At 53.1% G+C, this 22098-nt stretch overlaps 7 protein-coding genes and 1 non-coding gene across 8 annotated transcripts; 3 read left to right on the forward strand and 5 right to left on the reverse strand.

Annotated features, from left to right (window-relative positions):
- Positions 1–78: 78 nt before the first annotated feature.
- On the reverse strand, positions 79–2565 carry BZA70DRAFT_280717 (uncharacterized protein; the record flags this gene model as incomplete). Its single annotated transcript, XM_064913015.1, has 1 exon — positions 79–2565. A coding segment is annotated over exon 1 (1807 nt), but the record flags the coding sequence as incomplete, so codon positions are not given.
- BZA70DRAFT_305223 (uncharacterized protein) lies at positions 2468–3746 on the reverse strand (the record flags this gene model as incomplete). Its single annotated transcript, XM_064914786.1, has 1 exon — positions 2468–3746. Exon 1 carries the CDS (start codon positions 3464–3466, stop codon positions 2468–2470), a length of 999 nt encoding a protein of 332 aa, XP_064767455.1. The 5' UTR covers positions 3467–3746.
- Positions 3747–3773: 27 nt separating this feature from the next.
- Positions 3774–5503, forward strand: BZA70DRAFT_280720 (uncharacterized protein). The gene is made up of 2 exons (XM_064913016.1): positions 3774–5128; positions 5180–5503. Exons 1-2 carry the CDS (start codon positions 3917–3919, stop codon positions 5348–5350), a joined length of 1383 nt encoding a protein of 460 aa, XP_064767456.1. The 5' UTR covers positions 3774–3916; the 3' UTR covers positions 5351–5503.
- A 472-nt stretch (positions 5504–5975) lies between these two features.
- On the reverse strand, positions 5976–7504 carry BZA70DRAFT_280738 (P-loop containing nucleoside triphosphate hydrolase protein; the record flags this gene model as incomplete). The annotated part of the gene is made up of 4 exons (XM_064913017.1): positions 5976–6923; positions 6977–7024; positions 7093–7211; positions 7268–7504. Coding segments are annotated over 4 exons (959 nt in total), but the record flags the coding sequence as incomplete, so codon positions are not given.
- Positions 7505–8387: 883 nt separating this feature from the next.
- On the forward strand, positions 8388–11320 carry BZA70DRAFT_192172 (N-acetyltransferase B complex non catalytic subunit-domain-containing protein). The gene is made up of 4 exons (XM_064910041.1): positions 8388–8615; positions 8685–8823; positions 8886–10999; positions 11065–11320. Exons 1-4 carry the CDS (start codon positions 8502–8504, stop codon positions 11152–11154), a joined length of 2457 nt encoding a protein of 818 aa, XP_064767458.1. The 5' UTR covers positions 8388–8501; the 3' UTR covers positions 11155–11320.
- On the reverse strand, positions 11307–14193 carry BZA70DRAFT_192178 (OPT oligopeptide transporter protein-domain-containing protein). The gene is made up of 2 exons (XM_064910042.1): positions 13538–14193; positions 11307–13478 (listed from the first exon to the last, which is right to left on the reverse strand). Exons 1-2 carry the CDS (start codon positions 13921–13923, stop codon positions 11486–11488), a joined length of 2379 nt encoding a protein of 792 aa, XP_064767459.1. The 5' UTR covers positions 13924–14193; the 3' UTR covers positions 11307–11485.
- Positions 14194–17588: 3395 nt separating this feature from the next.
- On the reverse strand, positions 17589–17678 carry BZA70DRAFT_t58. The gene has a single exon. It is a non-coding gene; the product is annotated as a tRNA-Phe (tRNA).
- An 846-nt stretch (positions 17679–18524) lies between these two features.
- BZA70DRAFT_192549 (major facilitator superfamily domain-containing protein) lies at positions 18525–20896 on the forward strand. Its single transcript, XM_064910045.1, has 3 exons — positions 18525–19056; positions 19112–19459; positions 19518–20896. Exons 1-3 carry the CDS (start codon positions 18740–18742, stop codon positions 20503–20505), a joined length of 1653 nt encoding a protein of 550 aa, XP_064767460.1. The 5' UTR covers positions 18525–18739; the 3' UTR covers positions 20506–20896.
- Positions 20897–22098: the final 1202 nt, after the last annotated feature.

The raw sequence follows: 22098 nt of genomic DNA on the forward strand, positions 1-22098 counted from the left end.
TGCGAGTTAAATTGAGTGGAGATTAAGTAAGCAAGAAAGAACGAGTTACTTAATTTTCCTCTTTGTCACAGCTGTTGAGAGAAGAAGAGAAGAGAAGAGAAGGAGGGAATCCAGCTTCTGTCAACGATCTACTTCAGGAGATCAGCGTGCAGATGCTTCTGATCTCCAACGCATCTTCGCCATCTCCATGCACCGTCTTCATGCACCCTCCAATGCACCGTCTTCATGCACCAACTCCCCTCTCTCCTCTCCTCTCCTCTCCCGCGCTCTGGGCCTGGCTGCGGGTTAGGGCCACTTTCTGGCGCAGTACTATCAAAAACCTTCTTTTAGTGCCGCGTAGCGTTTACCCGGCCCTGTTCTCCCCGGCAGGTCCCGTTTGGTCCCGTTGAGGCCCCGTTCGTGGTCGACGAGACATTGACAAAGGCAGACAGAGCTCAGCAGAGCAGAGACAGTGACAACGTCAGGCTGAGGACACGCCAACTCTCGCGCATGTTTGTGATGAACATTCACGCTACTCCCCCGACCCGCTTCAGCAGCCCGACCTCGCCCGCGCCCGCAGCCGCGTAGTAGATCCTCCGCAACACCTCCCCCTCGCGGCTCACCCCTTCCGTGCTCGCCCTCTGCGCTAGCGCCTCGTCAACCATCTCCTCGAGCCTCTCCACCACCCGCGCTCTAAGCAGCCCAATCTGGCACCTCCTCGACAGCACCAGCAGCCCGCTCAGCGTCCTCACATCGCTCTCCTCCGCTATCGTCCCCGTGTAGAACCACCCCACCAGCTCCCGCACCACCTCGTACCGCTCGGGCATAAACAGCACCCGCCTCTCCGTCTCTTCAAACGGCGCATACATCCGTTTTTCCAAAACCGTCGACACAAACGACTCCACCGTCGTCGTCGTGCCCCGTCGCGTCCCCGGCATACTCTCTACCACAGATGAGTCATCCACCTCACCCGCCGTTTCCAGCACGCTGTAATAGCTCCCCCATCGCTCTCGCAGGATTCGGCTGTTGACCGAAATCCGCCTCGTACTTGGCATCACACCTTTCTCGTCCGAAAACGGCGTACGACCATCTGCCTCCGGCGCAAAGCACACAATCTCCATATCCGCAAACCCACCATCCTTCAGCGCAACCTGTCCGAGCGCCTGCCCTGCTTTCGAGAACGACATCGCCGCGCTCTGCCGGCCGGCAAAAATCCCAAAGCTCGCGAGATCAATCTCGAGCATGTGCGAAAAGTTGATGATCCGCTCGTGGTAGTCGTCCAGCATCATCGTCGCGCTCTCGTCCGCGCCGAGAAGGACGTACTTTGACTGCGCTTCGCTGAAAAACGACGTGTTCCACGATGACCTTGCCGACCGCACATGCTGCTGGTACTGCACCTGTGTCCATCGTTTCGTCCGCGTGTTGTATGCGTGCACCGCGTAATTCTGCGCCGCCGTCGACAGATACACTCCGCCCATAATAATATAATCCCCCAGCACGCCTCCTGTAGGAAACCGCAGAAACGGCGGGGCCGCTGTGTCTGCTAAGCTCACCGGCACATGTGAAAACGACACCGCCGGCGGCGAAATCACATCGAGCGACATCGAGCTGCTCTCGGTGTTGTAGTTTGAAAACAAAACCAGGTTTGGCCGAGCCTTGCCCGCGGCAGACGAATCCCCCACGCAAGAGGCTATCAGCGTCGACCGGTAGACGCCAAATCCTACGCTGTATCTGTCTCCGCTCGGCAGACTCCGTAGCTGTGTTTCCCACACGTTGCGCGCAAGATCAAAGAGGAGGATGTCGCCCATATAATTCGCGTCCGCGTCCTGTCCTCCCAAAACCACGAGCGTGCTCCCGCACACGCCAGCACAGTGCGCCCACCGCCCTGCCGAATCATCGCCGCTGCTTGCAGGCAATTCAACCCAGCTCGACAGCTCAAGATCAAAGTACCAAAGATCCGCGGCCGTCGCGTTCCGGAACTTCATCCCGCCGTACGTATACAGCCGGTTTTTGTGGTACGTCAACGAGTGGAAAAACCGCGGACTCGGCGCGTCCGCGGTGGGATGGAAGAACGAGTGCATCGTCACCGGCTGGGAAGAAGATGATAAGGAGACTGCTGTGCTCGTCGACGAGCGCGTGGGCGGGTACAGGCGCGACCAGACGTGGCTTTCGAGATCGAGCACGTAGAGCGCGGATGAGATTGCGTCGGTCTTTGACGAGGCGTATTTCCCGCCGTGCACAAACAGCCGGTTCTCGTGCACTGCGAGGGCTGCGCCTATCAGCCGCGGAGGCACGAGGCCTTTCAGTCGATGCACAGACACCGGAGTGGACGAGGACATGGGGTGAAGTACATAGAATACAGAGAAGAGAGAGAACTACGAAATCTGGGGCTGAAGGTGTTTGAATGGGGTGGCCGGGCAGCTGAGCCGCACGACCCTGTTCTTATGGTCTTCCATTGTCGAGACTTGTATTAAGTTGGATAGATTATCTACTCCTCCTTCCTGTGCTTCTTCTTCTTCTTCTTCTTCTCCGGTTCGTCTGAGCTCTTGCGCTTCTTTGGCGCGTCCTCCTCCGGCGGCACAAAATCCTTCTCCCGCTCGGCCTTCTTCTCCAGCTTCTTCTGTTCCCGCTGCTCCCTCTTTTCCTCGTCCGCCTGCTGCGCTTTCTCGCGCTTCGACAAAAAGTACTCTCCCGACTCGAGCTGCAGATCGATCTTGCGCGGCTGCTGCGCGGGCGGGAACGGCGTGTATGGCTTGTTTGCGCGCACTTTCTTGGGCTTCTTGCGCTGTACGTTGCGTTTCTTAAAGTGCGGCAGGAAGCGGTCCCACGACTCGTTTGCGAGCTCGGGGTTCTTGGCCAGCTCGCGCTTGATCATCAGCTCCTTGATGTGGTAGATCGGATGAATGTTTTTCATGCAGTCCTCGACCACCCGGCGCACTTCCTTCAAGCCCTTGTACGGACCCATCGCCGCCACCGTGTTTCCCTGCACGAGGATGTAGCAATTCGTGAGCAGCTCGAGCGCTTTGAGCGTGTTTCCCTGCGGTCCCAGAATGCGCTGCCGCCGCTTGATAAACCGGTCCTTGTTCGACACCAGCGATCCGATCTTGATGATATCGCACGCCAGCAGATCGTCATGCAGGATCTTTTGCGCCTGCGGCAGCGGCACCGAGCGCGCCAGCAGCTTGATAAGATCGCGCGCCTTGAGAATCGCCGCCGGATCGTACGTCTTGCGGGTAGTCTTGACCGTCATCGAACCCTCGACCAGATCAAGCACGCACGCGACATGCATCTGCTCGAGCGCGCGCGTCACCTCGCCCCAGATCTCGCGCAGGTAGGCTTCTCTGTACTTTGGGAAGAGCGTCGCGAACGACGACTCTTCCGCAAACGGCTGGCCCGTCGCGTTGTCTTCGGGCTTGAACTCGGGAACCGTCCACTTGTCGACCGTGCCATCGTCCCACGGCTTGTCGCGGTTGTGTGTTGAGGGCATAATATGCTGTGTATGAGTGAAGTTGGGAGGAGTGCAACCGACCTCTGAGGTTTTCTGCGGGAAAAGTGAGGAAGGAAAAAAAAGATTTTTGGGAGTTCGGCTGACACTTACTAAGCAGACTTATAAGCCTTTGGTACTCTGCAGGGGCCACGTGTAAATGTGCACCACAGTCAATATTAGAGTTGGGTGCTACTCCCAAAGCGGTTAGGGCGTACCTGGTGCGGGGGAGGTCTCGCCACGCTCCACAGATGGGATAGTACATAATATTGATATCACCTCCGCTGCCTTTCCCTTCCCAGTTTATTTACTCCCCCCGGCCTGTTCTACTCCTGCCAGTTCTGTCTAGAAAGCAGCACAGCAGCTGAAGCAGCTTAGAGTGAAGCACCAAGCTGACAGGGAAAGGCCACCGCAGGATCTTGAATACAAACCAAATAATCGCACCTCGTCGCTATGGACCTTTTCGATCTGGACGCAAGAGAGTATGACATTGGGCCAGAGTACTTTGCGGCCTCGCTCTCCGCCCTCCCGCTCGACGACCACCGTCCGCGGTCGTTTGATAGCTACCCTTCGTCTATGAGCTGGAACGCCTACTCGCCGCTGCAGGACCCGCTGGATCCTCTGGCGACGCCGATACTGCTGGATCAGTTCAATGCGTTCCCCTCGCCCGCGACGCCGGTCTACGTCTCGCAGCAGTCGCTGCCCACGCCGGCGCTGTCAACCACTGCGCCGTCACTACTACACGTCGTGTCGCCGCAGGGCCATGTGATCTTCGCGTCGCAGACAGTCACAGAAGTGCTCGGCTACTCGCCGGCCGAGTTTGTGGGCAAGCACCTGAGCGAGTACGTGGCCGCGGACGACTACAAGCAGCTCGCGCGGGAACTGAACCGGGCGGTGTCGTCGTCGACGATGAGTACGAACGAGGACCTGTTTACGCGCGCGTCGCGCGAGAAGATCTCGGATTCGGCGCGCGTGCTGTTGACGTGTCGCTTGATTTGCAAGGACGGGCATCAGCTGCTTGTCCAGATCAGCGGGCACGCGTCGTTTTCAAACTCGGCTTCGTCGTCGTCGTCGTCGTCGGCGGCTTATGGGTCGTACCATTCGGCGTCATACTCGCCCGGAGCGGACTCGAACGATGATAGTTCGGTGGATAGTAACAGCTCGGATGATTATCGCCAGTTTGGAAGGCTGAATTCGTTGGTGGTTAATACGCCGGCGTCGAGTTTGCTGGGGGAGTTTAAAGGGTTTGTGCTTACTGCGCGGCCGTACTCCAGCGTATTAAGCAGCAGCAGCAACAATAACAGCAACAGCAACAGCAACAGCAGCAGCAACACAACAGCAGCCTCACTCGCGCTAGACTCATTTCTCGACCACAAGATTGAAAATCTGCGGGTAAAGCAAGTTCTCGACAGCGTGCGCGCAAACAAGACGAGCATCCAGGTGCCGAGCATGATTCCCGAGGAACTTCCGTCGTCTGATTTCTCGATGCTGACGAATTTTGCGGCGGCGGCAGCGCCGACGGCGACGCATTCGCGGCGACATTCGGCGGGGGATGTGCTGGGGAGCTCGCAGATTAGGCTGGGGCCTAGTATTGCGGGGGATTATCTGGGTTCAGGGTTACCGCGGTCGAAGAGTATCAGCACTACAGATCACCGGATTGCAAAGGTATTTTATATCTTAGATATGAATATGTTATAAGGGACTAACAGAGTGTAGAAGCAGAGACTGATGGACGACAAGGACTACAAATGCAAGCAATGTGGGACGTTTGACAGCCCAGAATGGCGGAAGGGACCAGAAGGACCAAAGACGCTGTGCAATGCGTGCGGGCTGCGGTGGTCAAAGAGCATGAAGCGGTCAAAGCTGAGCGGGATGCCACCAAAATAGGATGAGGGTGTTGAACGTGGTCGGGGAAATGAATTGGATGTTTGGAGGGGAGGAGGAGGTGGAGGTGGGGAAGGCGGGGGTGGGTGGAACCCGCGCGGCGAGGAGGAGAGGAGACTTACACGCTGTACATTTACTAACTGACTATTTCGACGAGCCTTATGTTTTTCTATCTATTTCCATTTTATATATGCGTGGAGCACAGCGGGAATTTGAATTTGAGTCTGAATTTACGGGTCTACTATTTGTTTGTTTTGAAGTCTTTTTTATCTATATACTTATACGTGTCGGGAATCAGCAATGTCTAATCAAAATGGAGAAATTTGTATACGATAGTCTCTAATGTGCTTCTACTACTAGTTAACTAGTCTCTGTAATTAGCCACAACAGCATCAATAACAACTACAAGAGCAACAATGACAATAACAAGGTCAGCAAAGAATAAAGAGCAAAGAGCAAAGAATGAAGAGCAGAAGAAACGCGGTTGATGCGGGGAAGACAAGCGGGCGGCACATGATCTCGCTTTTTTCTTTTATTTTTATTTTTATTTTATCTCCTCTTTCTTTGTTACACTTTTTCCGAGACGAGTGAACTAGACCTGAGCTGCCTGCGACTATAAGAAGAGTAAGAAGAATATCAATTGTCTTTGTTATATTCATCTAATAACCAGCTATATGTATTGTTCTCTTCTGTTCTGTTCAATCACAACTAAACAAGAATCCCAAGCAACCAGAACCCCAACTATCGACTATCTGAGCACGGCGCTCTTTTAGTAAACATAATAAGCAATAATTATCTCCTCTTCCCCGCATCTCTTCCAGTCTCTTCGTCATCGTCCAGCTTAAATCTCTGCTCATCCGCTCTCCGCCGTCAACTCCTCCCGCGCAACCCGCCCGATCGAGTCCAGCAGCCGCGACAGTTCGCTGCTCTCGCTTTGGACGTATCGCGCGTGTGCCAGAACAATCAACTTTCGCAGTTTCCGTCCGCTCAGGCCCTGCCACCATCATCATTAGTCCTTCTTCTACCCTTCTTCTACTCTGAATATCATACCCACCTCACACTCCTTTGCAATCCCACACAGCCGCGACGAATACGCCTGCGGCTTGGAATACACGCTAAGCGACGCCTGCGCATACGACGGAATCAACTGCTCAATCCGCTGCTGCACCGGCACCGTCCGCGCAAACATCGTCTCCTCGTAACTCACAAACCTGCCGCTTTTTGTAGTACTCGTAGTCGTACTCGCAATCCTTCTTCGCCCGCCCGCTCGCTCCTGGTATCGTCCGTCCTGGTCTTCGGTGTCGGACGACGCGGCGTGGTGAAGGTCCACCAACGTCTCAAACTCCTCTTCAATCACAGAGCTCGAGTCCGTCTCTTGCGACCGCTTCCACTCTGCCTGAGCTGTCTTCCCTCCCGCCCGTCGCCCGTCGACCACTACTTCTCCCGGCGGGGGATACGACAGCGAAATCATATTGTGACGCGATAGCTCGAGAATGCACGACCGAAGAATCTCGTACGTCGCCGCGGTGGTCGGGAAGCCTATGTATTGCTTTACATCGACCCTGTCTAGAAACGCCTAGGTATGTTAGCTCATGCCGACTACCACCAACTCACGACTTGTTTTGATACTGGGTCCATCGCATCAATCAAATTAGACGTCGCGAGAATCAACACGTTCTGCATAATCTTCTGTCAGCTTTTAAATACTTTACTTTCCACAGACAGCACAGAACAGAACGCAAGACCTTTGCTGACCGGAGCTTATCGAGCTCCGTCAGTACCGCATTAACCACCCGCATCGCATCACTAGGCTCGTTGCCCACAGCCGAACTCTTCCTCGCCGTCGTAAGCGACTCTATCTCATCTATACTCCACATCAGCACCAATCCCAACCCAGTAAACAGACCAGAACACAGCTACCAATCAGCAAGCACACAAACACCCCGGGATCGTCAATCACCGCCCTGATCCGCTCAAACAGCTTCCCAACTAACTTCCCGCTCTCGCTGAACCATTTAGAGAAAAGACTGTGCGCAGAGATTTCAAATAGTCGGCCGTCGAGGTAGGACTTTGAGAGCCGGATCGTGAGTTTCTGCGCTAGGGCGCGGCACAGCGTCGTCTTGCCCGTGCCTGGTGGTCCGTGGAGAAGAATCATTCTTGAAAATGTTAGCTTGCTTTGTTATAAATTGGCTGTAAACAGCTGGTACCGATTAAAAGAAACAATGTTTGGGTTGACTCCGCGCTCGGAAAAGAGCATGACTGTGCTCATATACCGCAGCAGCCTATTCTTCAAATCATCATCGTCAAAAATCAGACTATCCCACAACCCATCAAACGCCCTCCCCGGCAAACTCCACACCATCGCCGACACAGTCCCGTCCTCGTCCACCGAGACCTTCTCCGCCGCCGCCTCCTCGCCGTCTTCGAGCCGATAGATATGCATCTCGAGCGCGCACTCGTCGTTGATCGGCACAATGTCGGGGTTATACCCCATCCCGACCACCTGCGCGACCGAGATCCGCTCGACTTTTTGCGCGAGCTGCTTGCCATCGTCGCCGTCGGCGGGGTTGATTGCCCAGTTCAGGCGCAGCGCGGCGTAGTTGTCGCGGATGAAGTTCGAGACTTCCTGTCGGATCTGGGAGTGGCGCAGCGGACCGTTGGACGACGGTCGGCGGCTGAGCAGGACTTCAAGATAGACTGTGATCTTGGGGTTCGTCATCTTGAGTTTGTTAGCGGATCAGGAGAGCCGAGAAGGAGATGCGAGAGAGAGGCGAGATAGACGCGTCTGCGGGCTTAGGTGCGATGCTGGTGTCAGTCCGCACGTGGCCAGTTCACAACAGCACTTTGACTACTTATTCCACTTTTCTTTGCTTATAATCAGCAGTATCGCAGTGGCTCTCTATAAAGATATTCTCAAACAAGCTATCAGCAGTAAAATAAAGAATCTACGTTACAATATCATGAATAGTACTACACTGCGAGGCACAACTTCTCGTGCGGCTCTTATTTTTACGTAAGAACTCCATTACCACAAACGCAAACCCACAGCTTCGCTTCCTCTTCCCCCCAAGTCCTCACGAAAAAGCAGGTCCACCGCCCGCTCCTTTGTATATTTTCTGTGTGAGGATCCGCAGTACGGGAAATCACACGCGAGATGAGTTTCCGGTCTAATGCAATCTGGGAAGCCATTGAGTCGCAAAACTACAAGCTTGCGCACCAGCACATCGCAAAGGCTTTGCGACGGAACCCAAAGGATGAGTATACCCAGGTGCGTTTCGTCTCTCTTGATTGCTTGCTTGCGTGTGGTGGTTTGATGCTGACGGGGATGAAATGGTAGGCGTTGAAGGCGTATGTGTATTCGCTGCAGAGGAAACCCGAGGATGCGCTTACCATCGCGCGACAGTTGGCCGATACCGTGCCGAGTAGTAATGATACCTTGGATTTGCTCTACGGCATCATGCTCGATTCCTCAGGAGGTAAGTCCATACATCTGCTCTCTACCGCTCTACCTCTCTATTTTAATAATTATCTGGCACAGCAACCGAAGCCGGCATGCTCTACGAACGCGCGGCAAAGAAATATCCTAAATCCGAAAAAATCCTAACCTCCTGGTTCTGGGCCACCAGCACGGGACTCGACGTGCGCGGCCAGCAGAAAGCCGCGATGGCGCTGCAGAAATCGTTCGGTTCGAACCGGGACTACACGCTCTGGTGCGCGACCTCGTGCTTTCTCGCCGCGCTCGAAGCCGACGCGACCGAGATGGAGAAAATGCTGTTTTCGGGGCTCGCGCGGAGGATGATTGCGCTCGTGGGCGAGAGCCAGACGGCTGAGGAAGCGGTGATCAAGGCGCGCATTCTGCAGGTCGTGGGCGCGCCGGCGCGAGACGAGTTGCTCAAGTTCCTTACCGACGACGCGACCGAGAAATGGAATAACCTCGAGCTGGCGGTCATGCGTCTCGAGGTCGCTGTCGAGAGCGAGAACTGGGACGTCGTGTTCAAGGTCGCGAAGAAGACGCTTGTGGACGAGTGCCGCGACGACTACGAGAGTTGGAAGCAGATGGCGGTCGCGGTTAAGAAACTTGGCGACGCAGCGCTTGTGAACGAGTACGAGGGTCTGCTGGCGGAAAAACAGGGTACGCGCAATGGCGCGCTCGCGGCGGTGTTTTATGCTTCTCTGGCGGGAGACGTGACGGAGCAAGCGCAGACATACTTTACAAAATTTGGAAGAAAGCAGTGCGCGTTTGAGGACCTGAAGCCCTTCATCGACCTTGTTGATTCCGAGAAATGGCTCGCATTCCTGGACTCTCAAGTAGCGCCGTTCTCAGACGCGCTCGGACACGCGACGTACGATCAGCTAAACGTCATCGTCAACGCTCGGAAGTTTGTGTATATCCTGCGGCCCGCGACGGACTCGTACGTGCTCGAAAACATCAAGCTGTACAACGCGCTGCTGCCCACGCTCAAGACGAAAGAAGACACCGAGTACTTTGCCGGCGACGACCTTCTCCTCCTCGCCGTGCAGTGGATCCTCGACGCGCGACCGACGCCGTTCGAGATTACTAAGCAGGACGTCGTCATGTCGCTTGTCGTGCTGCTCGAGTCCGCCGCCGGGCGCGACAAGCATCAGTTCTACGTCCGGCTGTGGCTCGTGCGGTTGTATCTCTACATCGGCTGCTTCCAGCAAGCCTCCGGCCACTACTCCTCTCTGTCCATCAAAAACATCCAGCTCGACATGCTCTCGCATCACCTGCTCACCCGTCTGAGCACCCTCTCGCCCGTTTTCAAAACCATGATCGCCACGCGGGAGATCTACGACATGAACGCGGTGCAGACGCCGAAATACGTCAAGGCCTCCTACGAAGCCGGCTCGTACTCGCAAGTGCAAGGCATCAAAGACTTTGCCAAGCGCCTCACCAACAGCGTCGGCAAGGGCGTCCTCTGCGTCGAAGCCAAACGCATCGGCCGCCTCTCCGGCGCGAAAATGGACGGGCTTGGGATTAACCCGCAGATGATTGACATGAAATGGTGCGATAACCGCGACTTTGAGGTGCTGGGCGGAGTGCGCAAGGTGGGTGAGTCCGCCGTGGAGGAAAAATACCGGATCGGGCCTCGGCAGGGCGCGAACTGGATCGAGGCGTTCATGCTCAAGGAGACGATCGTCGAGCTTTGGGCAAACGCAAAATCACGCGAGGGTTACGCTAGCCGGCTTGAGGCTCTTTTGAAGTCAGAAGGACTCGCGAGCGAGGTCACAAAGGCGGAGAAATGGAGCTTGGAGGTCGTTCTCCAGCTCGCGCAGGTGGCGACCAGCATGACGCAGGCCACCGTCACTAAACTCCAGACTCTTCTCGACGCCGGGATTTCTGAATTCGGAGGGACGTCAGAGTCGCAGGTCGACTGGTCATGGATCCATGACCGGTTTATCATCTTCGAGACGATCAAGATCGTGATCCCCAGTCTTGATTTCCTAAGCAGCACGACCTCCGGTGCGCGAGGCGGGAAACTCGGAACCCTGATCTCGGCAATCAAAAAGACGTGCGTGGCAAAGGCGGAGACAATCAAAGAATCCGCAAAGGAGATCAAGAACGGGCGCGATAAGTGGGTTCGAGAAACCGCAGAGCGATTAAGTTCGTATGCTACAATCACTGCTCTCGACGTATGTTTTTCTTCACCATTTCTGATTATGATTCCGCAGAGGCTAACATTGTGTTCTTGTTCTAGACATCGAATATTGATATCGAAGCGATCGTGGAGGGAATCGGCAAGAGCCAAGACGAAGCGCTGACCATGCTTCGTATGCTTAAAGTGTAAATACCAAACTAGTCATCTAGAATCAGGAAAAATATATCATAGAATTATATATCACTACTCATACAAAAAGAAGAAGAAAGAAAAAACATCATGTACAAAGAAAAGCCTCCGCTAAGAAGAGATTTACGTGGGCGGGAAGTTCGTCGGAAGAATTATATTTGTTATGCACCGCAGGAGACAAAAGAACTTTTTTTGTACTGTAAAATCAGGATAGCACAAACATAGACTGAAAAGACCCGATTATACCTCGCATTCCCAAACGACCAAAAAAGTAGAAAAAGGAGAAAAATAAAGAATTATAGAGACGTTTAGAACGACTGGAGAAGAGAAATTACCACGAGGTAGGTCCGAAGAATGGCTGCTCCTCGGAGACGAGGACCTGGATGGCCTCGCCGTTGTAGTCGACGGTGTTGAGGACGTTGTTACCCCACCAGGACGGCGCGTCGGTGTTTGTGAGCGCGGTGGTCAAGAAGACCAGGAGCGAGCCCGCGGCGAGACCGATGTCGAGGCCGGCGGAGATCGTGTAGTTGTACTTTGCCCACCAGGCGAAGTACTTGCGCTTGAGGTAGTAGTTGAAGAAGAAGCCGACGAGGCAGAAGGAGGCGTAGTTGTACGGCGTCGCGGGCGGGATGAGACCGGTGCCGGTGAAGAAGACGGGCCAGTTGATGTACTTTGCGATCGACTTGGGCTTCCACTTGACGATGAGCCAGGTGATGATGGGGAGGACGAAGCCCGCGACGAAGAAGAAGAGGAGGCCGTAGTAGATCATGCCATGGGAGAAGATGCGCTGAGGGCCGATGACACCCCAGATGACGGAGGCGTTGAAGAAGACCTTTGCGTTCGGGCAGGTGAAGTGCGAGGGCTGCGTGGACGAGCAGACGTCGGTGATCGAGCCGAGCGCCCACTGCATGGTCGCGACCTGCACGATCGAGGTCCAGATGGTGCAGATGCACTGGCCCCAGAACATGGTGCGGGGAGGAACCTTCATGTAGTGGCCGAGCTTCATGTCGGAGACAAAGTAGAGCGCCTGCGACATGGTGATGTAGCCAAAAGTCTTGAACAGCATCATGGCGATGGGGCGGCCGGGAAGCATGTATCCGACAATGAACTCAGTCAGCACGTTGAGACCGACCTGCAGGTTGGTGATGGCCTGGATGGTACCGATGGGAGCGGTCATGACGAACGCGAGGATCAACGCGAGGATGAGCGCCCAGACAGGGAGATCGGTGTCCCACACGCGCACGGAGACGATCGAAAGAGCGAGCACGACGAGGAACACGACACCGAACCACCAATCAGGGGTCTCCTTGTACTTTGACATGAGCTTCATGTGGATATCAGGCTTCGCATTGCGACTCTTCTTCCAGTAAAACATAATCTCCTTGCCGTGGAAAAGCGCGGTGTGCATGACCGTCGCGGTGATGGACGCAAACGAAAGACCGTACGACATTGCGAACGTGGTCGACATGAACAGCGGCGAGTAGTCCTTGTAGGCGTCCTCGTTGAACGTCAGGTCGGCGTTCAAGATCCGCGAGACGTTGTACGAGCTCTGGTAGCGGTCGTACGTGCTCGAGTCGGACATCGGCAGGTACTTTCCGTACCAGGTGTTGGTGAAGTGCACGGCAGGCACGATGATCCAGAAGATGATGAGCATCGACAACGCGATGTTGGCGGTCGCGAAGAAAGGGGGGACCAAAGGCGAGCCGATGTAGCCCGCGATCTGGTTCCAGTCAAAGGTGATGGGCATAAGACCCATGCCGGTGGCGACGCCAAAGACCTGGTTGAGGACAACGTTGTTGGGTCTGATCCAGGTGATCCATCCAAAGTAGGACAGGAACTGGGCGAGGTAGCCCGGGAACCAGTAGTACAGGAAGCCGCAGCCAAAGATGATGTTGAACAGACGAAGACGCGAGATCTTCCAGCCCGAGACGGGGAAGTTGTCGTTCTTGTGGATGTTGGTGAGGAACGTGGCGGTGACGAGGTTGGAAGGCCAGATCATCGAGCCGGGGTAGACCAAGATGCGACGGAACAGGCCACCGACAGAGAAACCGATGCACTGAGTGGCGATGGTGGTCACAATCATGAAACCCCAGCCAAAGTGGATGTCATAGTACTGGGTCATGGAGAGGAAGATGTCGGTGGAGTAGGCAGCGCCGCCGCCGAAGGAGACGTTCGACATGACCGTGATCATGGCGTGCTCCTTGACGTTGAAGCGGCCGTCCTTCAACTTAAGGCCGAAGATGGAGATATCGGGCATGATAAGATCCCATGCGCGACCGAGCGGCCAGGCAATGATGGAGACCACGAACGGAGTAAGCGTGAATCTGCATAATGAATTAGTATATGCAGCACATAGCTTCACAAGAGACAATGCAGAACTTACGCAGGAGAGTGCATCGAGAAGAACATGTTGAGAGAAGAGCCGACGGTCGAGAGAATCAAACCAAGTACCCACATGCGGATGGTGTTGACAGGCATAGACGAGTCGTCAACGTTGGGCACCGCAGCGCGGACCTCGGGGTACGGCGAGTCCTCGAGCTCGGTCTCGACAGCATACTTGTCGTCCTTAGTGTCGATCGGGTCGTCGCCGGTCGGCGCGTTGGGGTCGAAACCGGCGATATTGCGCGCCTTGAGGTCGTACTCATCGGTAGACCCTTCCTCAACCGAGCTGGTGAACGCAAGCTGGTCAGACTTGTACTCGGGGATTTTCTCGGCAACCTTGGAGTCCAAGGCGATACTATCCTCCTCTATCTCATGGGTGTGCGCCATTTTGTAGTCTAGCGGAGGGGGAAGAGGAAGCTAGGCCGATAGCAAGGGAAGAGTCGTTACGATGGTGGACGGGACGGGTGAAGAGGCGAGGAAAGCAAGCCCGGGAGGGATGGGCCCAATCTTATATCTGAATAGCGGAGGTGGCATATCTTGTTTGACGCTGATCAGGCGAGGGCAGGTACCGCGACAGCGCAGTACAAGCGGGGGTGGGAGGTACACAGACGTTAGGCTGAGGGTGAAGCTAAACTAATTTGTGGACTCTCTCCGAAGGTAATAATACGAAGCTTCAAAAGGTTAGATTAGAAGGATGAGGAGACAAGAGGCTTAAGGAAGACCGGCTGTCTGCTTGGCCAGACTGCTGGAACGGTCTTCAAGTTTCATTACACGGACTACAATCGTAATCACTCTCGGCACAATCCCACACCACTCGCTGCTGCCGGACGAAGGGTCTAGAGGCCTCGTGGCGAATCCGTACAGAGCGTGAAGATGGGCATGTGGCCACCTACCGAAATAGGGACATGATGGAGTCAAAAGTTCGGGGATGGCGAAGACTGATAGCCAGAGACGGGTTTGGCCAATCGCGAGCTGCGGATTCAATATCGTCGGACGGCCCACCAAACTTTGGCGCGGAAGGGTTTTCCTCAATAGCAGTTACTGCATGCGTTTACAGAGAACTGTGAACAGGGAAGACGAAGGTGTAAGTCAATCACGGAACGATAGTACCACGCGGCGCCGAAGAAAAAAAGCTTTCCGGTGCGGCACCGCGCAAACTCGTGTGCCTCGGGAACTTCGTCTTCCTCACGTTTTGCCATCCCCAGATTCAAATTCAAAATAAAAAACGCAAGCTGTCAAGCAGATAGGCACATGCTATTGCATCTAACTGCGACTTCTGCGATATATTAAAGATGCTGTTATATACGCCGGCCCTGCAAAGACTCGCAGACGCTTCGCGGTCTCTTCGTCCCACCCGGCCTCCTGCAGCAGCAAATGAGTCGGCTCTCGGGCCAGGGCTCGTTATGCAGGACCGATGACGACGAAGGCGCGATGGGCGGCCGAAAAGCGTTAGCAGAAGGCGCTTTTGTGAGACTTTTGATGCTTAATATGCTTAGAGTTTGGCGCATTACAGTTTTGAGTTCTGGTTTACGGTTTTGTCTGCCGCAATTCTCCGAAAGATACCTCTCGCCCGTCCCGCTGTCCTGCTGCCATACACAGCAGCGCGAAACCGGAAGCGGTAGAGGAGGCTGAGAGGAGAATTTAATGTGGTCGATATATTTGTCTTCATAGCAAGATGGTATTAAGCGGCTTGCGAGAAGACACGCAGACAGAGCTCCTGCAGCCGATCTACAAAACCCCCGCCGTTTACTGGGCATCACTTCCAGTTTCCTCCCAGCTGCTTTGCTGTCTGCTCCCTGCTCACGCAACCAGAATGCAAAACCATTTCATCGTTTTTGTTTTGTTCCTCTTCGCGAGGTCCACTTTTACAAACACCGAGGCAGCAAAAAACTCTGCTGGCGCTACTACGCCCGCCACTCGCACCGTGCGCCCTGCTCTTTGTATGCTCCCCGATGGACCTGGTCCGAACTACCCTTTTCAGCAATGAGGCCCGTATTTCCAAGAGATGAAAGAAGGCAGTTTTGCAAAGTCGGCGTTCTGCGCTGCTTCCTTTTGTTGTCTAGAAATCGCGACTGAAAAACAGCATCTGCAGTAACGTGAAGACGGAAACAAAACCAGAGCTCTGAACGGTTTATAGAAGCAGCGGATCCTAGCGTAAGAGGCGGATTCAGCCACCGGCGTGTAAGCGACCGCCTCTGTATCCACCGGCGCAAATATGCATCGCAAAGAGCCGTAGTCATAGCTCCCTCTTTCCTCTTTTCGATTCCCTTCCCGCGCACGGGCTCGCCGACCTGGATTTTTGATTTTTCCGGTCGCGCGCTCGATAAGTCCCGTGTTTTCTGCTTTGCTTTTGAGTGTGCAGATGCGGGCTGATACGAGATGCAGCAGCGAGATGGAGGTTGTGTTTGAACTGTATTTTGCTTCATAATTCCTGATCTTTGATACGTACTCCATCATCATTCTACGGTCCGGGAAATTACCTATCTGCTCACATTGTGCGCGCATTTAATAGAAGATGCTATATCTGCTGATAGCATGGACCACGAATCAAATAACGTTGTCCATTACTGAGGATAAGGCATCCAATACCGAAGCGCACAGCAATGCGATTTGTAAAGTCCGTATCAGTAATCAATCAATTTGCAGTCCATCGCGATGTAGATCACCGCAAGAAAGCCACTGACGTGGGTCGCCTCCAATTGCGCAAATTCCCGCAAGCTATCTATTCTTTCCTTTATTTTGGAACTACCGTTATCTTCCCGATGGCGTTCATTTGGCAAACAGCAGCCACGCCGCCTTTGTGTGTAGACAAAGAGCGCGCGTGGACTCTGCTGTCCTCTGACTCTCGGACTGAGTCAAGAGGGCTGCAGCGTCTGCCATGCGCAAGGTCCTCCTACTAAATTCCTCGCCTTCCTCCCTGTTTCGACCGTCTGCAATTCCCGTTATCTTTGTTATCTACTCCATATGAAAAAGTTTTCATAATCTAAAGCACCGAGAAGCAGTACAGAAGCCGCAGACACGCAAATGCAAAACCTTTCCGGGCTACCGGCTATTGGCGGAGAATGCCTTACGCACCAGGCGCGGCTCTTCGCGGGCTTCAACAAGATATGTTCGACCTAATCGCTTTTGGCTTCTGTTCCGAGGCAACCAACCTCCTTCCTCTCGAGACCCATCTTGCTGTTTCATATCTGGAGTATCTTCCGGTTCAGATTGATGAGAGATTGCAAGACAAGCCGAGAATACCCGCGTACCCACCTCCTGCCGTTCAGACGCGCATTGTACATCTGCCAGTCCCGCTTAAGAACACGAAAGAATTCTATCTTCATGCTGTCAACAGCAAATCTCCTCAATCGCAATAGATAAGTTCATATCCGTGCTTTTCTCCTCACTAAACAGTAGTGTATACGAGCTTGAGCTTGTACAGCGTTTGTGAACTCACTTTTCAGGTATCTGCATCGCCGATAAACCCTTTCGAGAACATCCCCATATTCACTCGCGAGCAGAGTTTCTGATACCCCAACGAGCGTACTTCTTCTGCACAGATTTTTTAATTTCGCCGTGACGAGCAGTACGGATAAATCTTGATTACTATGCGCAATTTATCGAGCGAGGAGTGGATAAGAGTTGCTTGGGTCGTCAGTCAATGCAATGCACCGCATGTCTTACCTATATCCAAACCAGAGGAATACAACGCACTTCTAAATCCCATTTTGAAAAAAGACCATATCGTTTGCAAATCCACAAAGACATCACAGACGTACGTGCAAAAAGAGAAAGCATATTCTTTGTAATTCAGCCTCTTGATATATCAAAACTAGAGTGCGGCAAATAATTGGACGAACGGCTGAGGTCGCTAGTGACTTGACTTGACTAGTTACTTCGCATCACTATACCAAAGTTCGCTTTTCCGCAGATACTGATATATATAACATTCGCCCGCAATTCTCGCGGGTAAACGGTAATGTTATATCATTAAAAAATTCAGCCGTACATTGATAATCTTACTTCAAGATAACAGACAAATAAAAAAATAAAAAATAAAAAAAAGTAATTGCGATCTCTGTGGATCGAACACAGGACCTTCAGATTAACAACCGAAGTGTGACTTCAGTCTGACGCTCTCCCAACTGAGCTAAGCCCGCAATCTTTAAATAAAAAAATTTTGCTGGTCTATATAAACTACTTCTACTTTATAGAGTCGATTTTGTAGTTTTTGGATATTTTGGCGGTTTTATTGTGAGGTTGATGGGCTCGAATCGTTTTCAACTTGGGATCTTGCAGGATAGTGTCTGTGAAGTTTCTAGAGATCAGGATGTAGTGGAGTAGAGATATGGCGGCAGTAACTCCTCAATTTCATATCTTTCAAGCGATCTCAGTTGTTTGACTTTCATAGCAATAAATCCACTTTATTTTCGATTTTTTGTTTCATAGTTGATAGTTGCCGCTTATTTGTCTCGGTACCAAGGACTCTACACAAAAATCAACGCTTAAACACCACTGAGAATCGCTGTCCACAAACGCATTATGATTATCTACGAGATCCTTGCAGAGGCCGTGGGGATAGCAGGACGCGGCGGAGATGGGATCTGATGCAATTGCAGAATATGCTCGGAGATCAAACAGATTTCAAGAGAGTTGCTGATCCGGCTTTTGCGTGGGGATGTTGTATAAAGGTATCTGATCCGGAGATCTTGATTATCTTCAAAATAATTATCGCTAAAAAGAAGTATCCGACAAAGTCTCAGGTTATGAGTAAGTCCCCTCAATCCCATCCACTTTAAAAAAAAAACCGTCAAAAACAGTCAAATTTCTTTACCTACACGACAATAAAAGCGCGCGCAGATAAGTAAGCAGTAAGGAGCTGAAAGGACATAAGGCCGACAGCGCTCGGCTGCAAGCCCGCGTGGGGGCTCAACCGCGCTCGAATACGCCACAAACCCCGTTTCTCCACAGATTTAGATAGCGCGCGCGGTTGATAAAGGGAGGGTCTTGACTATCTACTTTCGAGGCTTGTTGATACGGGCAGACGACTGCGTTGAGCTGGAGTTTGATAGTTAGGTTGAATTGATTTTCAAGGGTGATATTAATTGCTTCTACTTGGTCGGAGGCGTGGAACTTGTCACAGCGCTAGACTTGCGGAGAGAGGCAACAAGAGGCAACGACAAGGCGTGACTTTGCAGCCGATTAGATTACAAACAACAAAATGGCACAAACGACGGACCCTCTCCTGAACACAGCACCGGCTGACATACCTGAGGCGGACGAGGATGCGATTGACACAGCACCGCTGCTTCCTCCGCAGAGCGGCAGCGGCGTGAGCGATGAGGACGTTAGGAAGTTTGCTAGTATCGGCGGGATAAGAGAGGTCGAGGTCGACCTGTCGACGCTGTACGGGGGAGAATTTGAGGATGTTGTGTTGCCGCCTAGTGGGTCGGCTGAGCGGGCTGCGATGGAGAAGGCGTTTAAGAGGAAGATTGATTATGCGATTCTGCCGGTTGTGATTGCCATGTATATGTTGAAGTAGGTTGATTACCTTGGTTTTAGTAGTGAAGAGAGGAAGCTAACATATCACCAGCTATCTGGACCGGAACAACATTGCAGCAGCGAAACTTGGCTCGCTGATGGAAGATCTCAACCTAACCAGCACACAATACTCGACCGCCGTCTCGGTGCTCTTCATCCCTTACACGCTAATGCAGGTGCCCTCGAATCTGATTCTGGGCAAGATAGGCAAGCCGTCGGTGTACCTTCCCTCGGCGATGGTCATCTGGGGCATGCTCTCGCTCTGGACCACGTTTGTGAGCGGGTATCGGTCGCTGGTGACGATCCGGTTCTTGATTGGATTCGCCGAGGCGGCGTTTTATCCTGGTACGATGTTTTACTTGTCTTGCTGGTATACCAAGTACGAGATAGCCAAGCGATCGTGAGTACAGCCGTTGTGTTGAGGTGGTATTGTATGGTTGGGCTAATACGATGTTCAGGGCAATCTTTGTTTGTGGTTCGTGGGTATCTGGGGCATTCTCAGGACTGGTAGCCTACGGCGTTTTAGAGAACCTAGACGGCGTGTTTGGCCTCGCCGCCTGGCGATGGCTTTTTCTTATCGAGGGCACGTTGACCGTGATAGTTGCTCTGATTGCGATCCCAATTCTCCCAAACCTGCCCGCGACGACAAAGTGGCTGTCGAAAGAAGAGCGTCTTCTCGGCGTCTTGCGGATGATCAACGACGTCGGCCAGCACGACGACGACTCAGCCGCGCCGGTCGAGGAAGACGAGCAAGGACGGGCGATGGCCGAGCCGCCGAAATCCAAGTTTCAGTCTGCGCTTGCGGGACTGTATCTCGCGCTGGTGGATAAGAAGGTGCTGATTATTCTGTGGATGCAGTTTAGCTTGGCGATGATGGGCGGTATCAACACTGTGTTTCCCACGATTGTCGGATCACTGGGGTACGGCCAGGCCAAGACGCTGCTACTGACGGCACCGCCATGGTTGCTATGCTCGGTTACGTCTGTGTGGAACAGTTTCCACTCGGACAAGACGGGCGAGCGGTATTTGCATATGGTATGGGGCCCCGCGCTGGCGGCGCTGGGGATTGTGATTTCGATGATGACGCAGGACACGTTTTGGCGGTACCTGTCGATGCTGCTGATGCTGCAGAACTACAACTCGTGGTCGCTCGGGTTCGCATGGATGGCGACGACGGTGCCGCGGCCGCCGATCAAGCGGGCGGCGGCGGTGAGCTTTGTGAATATCGGCGGCAACGTGCCGAATATCATTGTGCCGTACTTGTTCTACGTCGGGAGCGAGCCGCAGTTTTACGTCGGCTTCGCGGTCTGTGGGTTCTTTGCGCTGTCGGGGATCGTGGCCGCGACGGTGCTGAAGGGGAGTCTGGTGCGGTTGAATAAGAAGCTTGAGAGGGGAGGAGTGGTTGATGGGCTGGATGGGACTACGGGGTTTAGATTCATATTTTAGGGGGGTAATGGTATGTTTAGTGGCTATGTAATAGGGGATTGATGTGCTGAATGCGGCAATTATTTAAGAAGGTTATTGCAGTCTATTGTTGTTTACATTGTATATCTATGATGTCAAGACAGTGATATGACGACGGATCAGGGCAGGATAAAATAAATCAATTACATCAGAGGCAAATACGCGAGCGATCGGTGTCTGTCGCCAAACCGCCCGTGGTCCAGCACGCGGGTCTACTACGCCAGGCACCGCTTGCGATTTATTTTTTTCTCTCACAGCTGCTCTCTCTCTCTCAGTAGCAGCAGCAGCCGGGAAGAAAAACCAAAACAAAGAAAACCGCAATTTCAAAGTCGAGGCGCTAGAAGAGCTTTGGAGGCGAGAAAAAGAAAAAAGAAGCGCGGACTGGCCAATCAGCGCAGGGGTATTTGTTTGTCAGATTTTTGCCTTTTGCCTCTCTTCTTATTCCAACAGAGTTCAGGACGAATTGGCGCAGGGGCCGTCGTCTCGAAAAGTTTTTTTAGGAGGAGGTTTTTTCTTAGGGCGGTGGGCGGGAATATGAGTGGAGGTTGTAGAAGTGGCGAGAGGAGAGCGAGGGAGGAGGGAAAGACCGATGACGCAGATGTGGAAGGGTTGATTGCAGAGGTCGGTTAAAAAGAGAGGGAAGGGTCGGGGAAGGGAAAAGTATGAAAAGCTGGAAAGGGAAGTGTGATGAACTAGTTGAACGGTGAGGTGACGTGGATGAACGTTGGGTTGTTTTAGTTCTCGCACGAGAAACACGAGATAGTTAAGGACAGTTAATAAAGAATGCGGACTGCAGAGAAACAAAACAGAATCTCGTTGGTTGACCAGCGACAGCAGATGCAGAGGTGATGGATGGGATGGGACGATGACTGAGGCAGGCACGAGATCTCGACGGCAGCGAGAAGAAGGCCGACAACCTGGCGCAGAGAAGTCGACTCAGCTGTGGAATTCTCTTTTTTATTTTTATTTTTTTATTTTTTTATTTTTTTATTTTCAATTTATGATTTCTGATTTTGATTTTTTCTGAATTTTTTCTGTTTTCTTGAATTTGTTCAGATTTGTGTCAAGCAAAAGAAAGAGATCACCAGTTTGCTATCTGCATCAGATATCGCGGTCCGCCCATTTCCTGCCCCACCGCCAGTCTCGCTGCAGCTGGCTGGGATTCGTAGACCGCTGTAAACGACGGCGAGCACGCGCAGGGCAACGAGTTGCCTAAAGTCTACCTCTTTACCCGCTGCAAACATCACGCACGCGAAATGAAGCGGTCGGGTTTGGGGTCTGCGCGCGCACTGGCTCTCTTCTGCTCTCGAAAGTAGCGCAGTTTCCACAGCAACGACGACCGACGACGAGAAAGGCGCGAGAACGAGCGGTCGAGGCACGCGACCGCTGCCAGAGCTGCCTCCCCGCCCGCCGCCGTTGCCGTACGTGATTCAGCTCGCGACAGGCGTTTGCGGTGTCTTTCGGAGGGTGACAAGTCTGCTTCCCGACCAGCTCCAGAACGCGACCGGTGCCGCGCCAGAGGCTCTTCGGCCATTCGACATTTTCCCGCTGCCTTCTGGTCGGTGGCAAACCCGC

Source organism: Myxozyma melibiosi, assembly GCF_037950935.1.
Source record: "Myxozyma melibiosi strain Phaff 52-87 chromosome Unknown BZA70scaffold_8, whole genome shotgun sequence".
NCBI classification, from domain to species: Eukaryota; Fungi; Ascomycota; class Lipomycetes; order Lipomycetales; family Lipomycetaceae; genus Myxozyma; species Myxozyma melibiosi.